Genomic DNA, 6,828 nt, shown 5'->3' on the forward strand with positions numbered 1-6,828 from the left:
CTATTTTAAGCCTCTCCTCAACTGTGAGAAGAGAGTAGGAACAACTGTACAGGCCCTTGTCGTTAATGAAGAAGAGATGAGTAATCCAGGTACAACAGTTGAGTTAACTACTGTACAAGGCTTGACCATCCCCCCTTTGAGTTTTATCACCACTTTCAACAGTAATTCTAACCAGATTTTGAGGATTATACAGAAAAATTGGTTTTTCATTGAAAGTAATCCACTCTTATTAGAGAAATTAGGTACTAGACCTTATGTTGTTTATAAAAGGGGAAAGAACATAAAGGAACTGTTACAGAGGAATACTTATTCACATCCTTATCCCTATAATAGACTTAAAGGGACTTTTTCTTATGGAATGTGCAACTGGTGGAATGTAATTCGTGTTGGTTCCACCTTTTCTATTAGGGATAGAAAATTTGATATCAAATTTAAAATTAACTGTGAAACAAAGTCTATAGTGTACATTGCTTTCTGTGTGTGTTGCCCTGCGTTCTATGTCGGAAAAACCGACAGAAAATTTAAGGAGCGTGTTTACCAACATTGCTACGCCATTAAAAAAGGTAAAACTGAAAACGCATTAGCTAAGCACGTTACATGTAACCCAGGGCACAGTTTCACATTTATGGGCATTGATCATGTACCAGTATCCATTAGAGGTGGCCCTACTTCACTGGTTCTTGAAAACCGTGAATTGGAATGGCAGTTGAAACTTGATGCCTTTAATAACCCGGGTTTAAATGAGAATTGCAATATTGCACCTGTTCTTAAACTCAAGGCATTTCTGAGATGATGCTTATATTGAGAACACTTTTTCAGCTCTTGTTTGCCCTTATTTACTAGTTGGGCTGACTTATCTTAACCTTATTACAAAACAACAAATAGTTACTTTTATATTTTTAAAATTTATGGTTTTACTATTTATTCTTTTGATCTAATTATCCACTGGATTTGAGTTGCTTAGGCAACTTTCATTAATATTGTTTTTACATCTACTAAAAACCTCTTTATCTAATTTTACTTTCAAACATTTTCTATGTATATAAACTGTGTTACTGCTAACTGATGAGTTACTTTACTATGTATTTTGTTTCTTTCACTTGGTATTGCCCTTTTAAGTGTATTGTCTTATTTTATTGAAAGGAAGTGATGTAATGTACCAACTGCTACTTAGGTTCAAAAAGGTTTTGGCGCCCTTTTTGTACTTCTCTGATGAAGCTTCTCTCTTTTGGAGTAGCGAAAACGCTTGTTGTCTTTCCACAATAAATTTGCGTTAAGGAATATTACTTTGTGCTTTGGGCTTTGCTTTGACCAGGACCTCTTGTTGTACCAGTTTGTTTGCTTGTTTCCAGGTTTTTAATAGTATCAATTGCAAGTATACTTAAGATAAAATCTCTTATGCGATAGTATTAATAAAGTTAGTATTACTGTTAATATTAAAATATTGAAAATTTATAATATTTTCTTTATAGTAAATCATATATATAAATAAATTTTTTATATTTTTTATATATGGTTTATTATAGTTTATATACATATATTTATGTTATTTAATATTTATTTAGCGTAAGGTCTTATGTTAATTTTAAATAACTGTAAATATAAAAATGAAGTACTATGAGACTTGAATTTTTAAATGAATTTTTTAAAATGAAATTGTTTTAACATTCTTAAAGTATTTAATAGATACTTATAATTATAACTAATTGATTATTTAACAAAATATATGTGCATCACTAGGATTATATATATATATATATATATATATATATATATATATATATATATATATATATATATATATATATATATATATATATATATATATATATATATATTTTTTTTTTTACATGATTTTTTACTTTCACAATTCATTATTTATTATGTTTCTAATATATACTACGAGGGTAACTATATATATATTTTTATGACCGGATTAATAGATGATTTTTGTTCTGGTTATAAACACAACATGGCTATTATAATGAACATTTTGCATATATATTAATTTTAGCAGAGTATTCTTATATACGGATATTTAATAGCTAATTATGGGTAAAAATTAAAAATGTATTTTTGGTTCGTTGTGTTTAGGGTAGAAATTTTACTATTATGAATTGTTGATAACTGATGTAGATACTTGTGTTGATTTAATTACAACAACTGATGAAACAAAATGTTAACGTGTGCAAAAAGTTGATCAAATGCTTTGTGTTACAATATATACATTTTTTCCGTTCCCTTTTTCTTTTTTTCTTTCTTTTTCCTTTTTGATTCCAAAGCGTATGTTTAGAGTCCGTGGGATTATGTATTATCATTTGATGTAACAAACACACTATACGAAAATGCTATTTTCGTGCTGTTGAAATGCAACTTATGATTTAATTATGTATATTTCTGTTTTTTCATGTTAGCACTTTAAATATAGATAAAAGGGAAGTCATTTTTTCAATTACATCACGATCAATTACTATTTAAACTAACAGGCAGTGATGTATCAACTATTTGAAAAAGATTGGCAGGCGCCAAACGAAAGCGCTTATTTTATTGTGTGTATCTTTTAAGTTTTACTATTAAAACTTTGTTGGTCAAGTTCGTGGTTCGTGGATTCTTTTGGATAGTTGTTGCTGCTCTTATTGCCTTGGTTAATATTGACAACATCCTGGCAGACAGGTTCAGTGCTAACTTCACCCCCCTCTCACTCCCTAAAGGGCCCATCTCAGTACCTGAAGAATACCAAGTCCTGGTAATCACGGCTGTACAGGTAAAAAATGCACTCTCCAAAGCCAAGAATACAGCATCCATGGGACCAGACAACATCCCAGGATGTGTTCTGCATGAACTACAAAATGAACTGGCACCCCACCTAAGTGCCATGTTCAATCATAGCCTCACTTCAGGCTTTGTGCCTACTGAATGACCCACAGCTACTGTTATCCCACTCCACAAAGGGGGATTCACCACAGACCCTGGGAACTACTGCCTCATTAGCCTGACGAGCCTGATCTGCAAAGCCATGGAACATATCATCATGGAACTTATAAACAAAGACATAGGTAATCTTCAAACTCTGTACCCCACCCAGTTTGGGCTTGTGAAAGGCAGATCATGTCTGCTAAACCTGACTGACTTCTTCAAAGCAGTCACCAGAGCTGTGGATGAGGGTAAAGTGGTTCACACAGCCTATCTAGACCTCGCCAAGGCATTCAACACCATCCCCCACTCTGGAATCATATATAAACTCACTAAACTGGGCATAAATCCCCTATGTCATGTGATGGGTTGCCAACTGGCTCACTGACAGAACCCACACCGAGAAAGTAGCCAACTCCAAATCTGACTACAGACCAGTGACAAGTGGAATACCACAGGGTTCAGTCCTGGGTCCCCTCCTATTTGGCATCTACTTCTCTGAAGTTCAGGCCAACACAGAGGGTCTATGGCTAACAAAGTTCACAGATGACTGCATTCTGGGATCCATTATTGAATCCCCAAATGATGTGGATATTCTACAAAAGGGCCTCACTGAGACAGATGTCTGGTGTCAAAGCCATGGCCTCAAGCTCAATGCCAAAAAATGCACAAGTCATCCCCTTTGGGAAAAACCCTGTGCCCATGAACTACCACATAGGTGGTAGTCCACTCAACATTGAAAGTGTGATAAGAGACCTAGGGACACAAGTTGACAGTAGTCTCTCCTTTAATAACCACATCACCACAGTAGTCAAGAAATCCTTCTACATGGTACACCTCATCACAAAATGTTTCTCATCCAGAAAAATGGAGGTCATTGTTCCTCTCTACTCATCCCTCATTAGACCTATTATAGAGTACAATGCCCCATTTGGTATGTACCTCACAAGACATTTACAACAACTGGAAAGGCCACAGAATTACCTCATGAAGAGGATCACTGACCTCAAACAGATGCCCTATGCAGACCATCTCAAAAAATTCCAGCTCTACTCCCATTGCATATCGCCTATTTAGAGGCAATCTCTGCCTGACATACAAAGTCTTATCAAACTCAGAGCTGTTGGACATGCTTCACTTACAGAAATCCCAATCCCTCTACGCCACATGCTCCAGGAACATAAACCTTGTCACCACAATAAACAAAACATGCTGGAGGGATAGGTTCCTGTCCCAGAGAGACCCCATACTTTGCAACAGGCTGCCCATTCATGTCAAGCAGAGCACCTCATTAGCTCTCTTTAAGAAAAATCTTGATGACTAGGTGGAAAATAGGAAATTCGCTTCAGGGGTCACTTCTGTGGCTCTGCTCAACAGGGGCACAGAAAAATAATTTTTGGGTGGCATAAGCCAGGGAATTATTATGGCTAGGCTTGTACAGGCCCTATGGCCAATAGCCTAGTACCTACCTATGAACCTATGAACTGCAAGGTTTGATGAATTCATTTTGGCTACTGTAGTTAAAAGTTCATATGTCTGCAAGCATAAACTTAATATCAAGGTTTAGGAAGAGATAATTTGTGTTTGAGACAAAAAAGAATTTTCCAATACATCTGTAAAATTTCAGACTACTGTGAGAAAAGTAAATCCTGAAGCAACTGTGCCTGTGTAATTATTGGGAGGATTTTCCCCAGGTTAAAGCCCTGTGAAAACTATTGGAAGAAGAGTATATGATTGCAATACCTCAGCCTAGATACAATGACTGTTAAATGGGGTTCTTTTACTTCTATGTGTAAGTTGACTTGGGGATTTAATTTATTATAATTCTCTGCACTTCATATTTTCTTTGTAAATTCTTAATCATTTTGGATCTCATTTCCTTTGCTTAGGTTCTGAGCTGCCATTATTAATTTTTTTCAACTTTCAGTTTCAGCTTATGTCTCCTTAACCATTAATGCCTCAGATTTATCAATACATATGGATGTTTCAGAAGTTCTTTATATTTGACACTAAAATTATCACTGTTCGATTTTCTTTACTTCTGCTTATGATCTTTAGATTCTTTACTTTGTTTTTAGCATTTACTTTTATTTTCTGCTTTTGCCCACTTCTAGGTTGATTTGCTTTTCTACTTTAGCTGTTATTGATAATATGAGTAAGCATGTCTTCTTAAAATTATTTTTGTCATTGTATAGAATTTTTCATAATGTTTGGATCTGATGATGTCTGCAAATAGGAGTAAGATCTCACAACTGTAGGCCTGTATGTATAGGTTGGGTTACATTAAGAATGTCTGTAATTGTGTAGGGTTGATACATGGCAAAAAAGACATGCTGGGCACTGTGCAATTAACAGACATGCCCAGATAACATGGAGTATTGTCGTACACCATTGTATATCTGGTGAATCCAGGTACAGAGAAGGCATACAAATGAAGATGCACATTTCAGACCACAATTCACTGACAGAAAAATGGGACTATAAAGCTTTCATATGCTGTAAATAAAGGGCACATATGTGCCTCTGTTTTGTGGTGGTAATAGTAGTGATGTTATGTGTGCGTATTTTCTTATGACACTTGTAATGTGCCTGTATATGTGCGTCTGCTACATGACCTATGTATTCATGTGCATGGATGGTTCAGTGTAGCATTTATAGTAACAAAATATCATACCTAACTAGTAAATGCTGCAACTCTATTTTAATCTTTCCTAGGTATAGTCCTGCACATTGAGCACATTGAACTCCTGACTGAGGACTACAAACAGCTAAAACAAGATGTTCATGGAAAAAAACTTATTGAGGGCTTACTGCATTTCACAGGTCAGTGAACAGGGAGGACCTATAGTACTGTTGCACTTACTCTGACTGTACTACAGTTGGCAGCTTTCCCTTGGTAAGGACCATCTGAGTGCCTAGGCTTAACAGCTGTATGCTGTTTGTTGTAACTTATTTACACTACTGTCTAGGGCTGAAGTTAGAAGTAAAGTTACTGACAAAATATCATGCATGCATTAATATATTCACATAATTTATATATTTTCCAGGCAAACACACAACTGTAAAATAAAATCAGCTGGTTTCTTTTTTCCCCATCCCTCAACATATTCAGCTTTCTGTGAAGTTTGTAAAATGGTCTTTTTCATTATTTTCTGAGAATATGTTAAATGCATTGGTCTTGTTTTGCTGGTATGTATACTGATTTGCCTTGGTGGAGTCTCTGTTCCAGTTATGTAAATTCATTCAATTCATGTTATATCAATTCAGTTGTTTTAATGACTAATAAAGGCTGGATTTTGTTTTTTTTTTGCTTTTGCACCTGTACTAGGTCATCAAGCTTCTCCCTGGATGCTCCATTGCCTAGTTCATTCCTTTAGGATGAGATCCCTATGGCAAATTCATGCCTTTTTGAATGAGATTTGAGCAATGGAAATTATGCTGTCATCCATGGAGGAGGGAGTATTTTCCTAATGTAGTCCTATGCTTACCTTGCTTTGCCAGTATGCTTCTGGGATGTGGTTTTCGCTCACTCACTTGTGTGAGTGACAGAAGCTAACAGACAACCACTCCCTTAACCAAATGCCTGTGATTTTTTTTTAGTCTTCATTGCGGACTTTGAATGGAGTTTGCATTCTTAGTCCCCCCACACCATCTTACTAATGTAGCACCCCCTTATTAATGTTTGCCAACCCTAAACCCACCCCTGACACTAATCTACAGTGTACTGTAGAAAAACCTTGTCTGTAGCACTACCACTACATAAGACAAGCTCATACACACACACACACACACACACACACACACACACACACACACACACACACACACACACACACACACACACACACCATATACATCAACACACACAAACAAAGCTAATTTTATCCCCTTACTTATTCCTTACTCTAATCCTAT

At 35.7% G+C, this 6,828-nt stretch overlaps 1 protein-coding gene across 1 annotated transcript in view; it reads left to right on the forward strand.

The window, feature by feature from the left end:
• The window catches only part of BLVRA (biliverdin reductase A), a 315,847-nt gene that overhangs the window by 226,371 nt on the left and 82,648 nt on the right, over window positions 1-6,828 (forward strand). The window contains exon 4 of the mRNA XM_044081450.1: window positions 5,629-5,736. Coding sequence (XP_043937385.1) covers window positions 5,629-5,736 — 108 coding nt within the window. The remainder of the gene's footprint in view (window positions 1-5,628; window positions 5,737-6,828) is intronic.

This window comes from Protopterus annectens, chromosome 8.part0 (genome assembly GCF_019279795.1).
Source record: "Protopterus annectens isolate FY-2018-M chromosome 8.part0, PAN1.0, whole genome shotgun sequence".
Classification (NCBI taxonomy): domain Eukaryota; kingdom Metazoa; phylum Chordata; order Ceratodontiformes; family Protopteridae; genus Protopterus; species Protopterus annectens.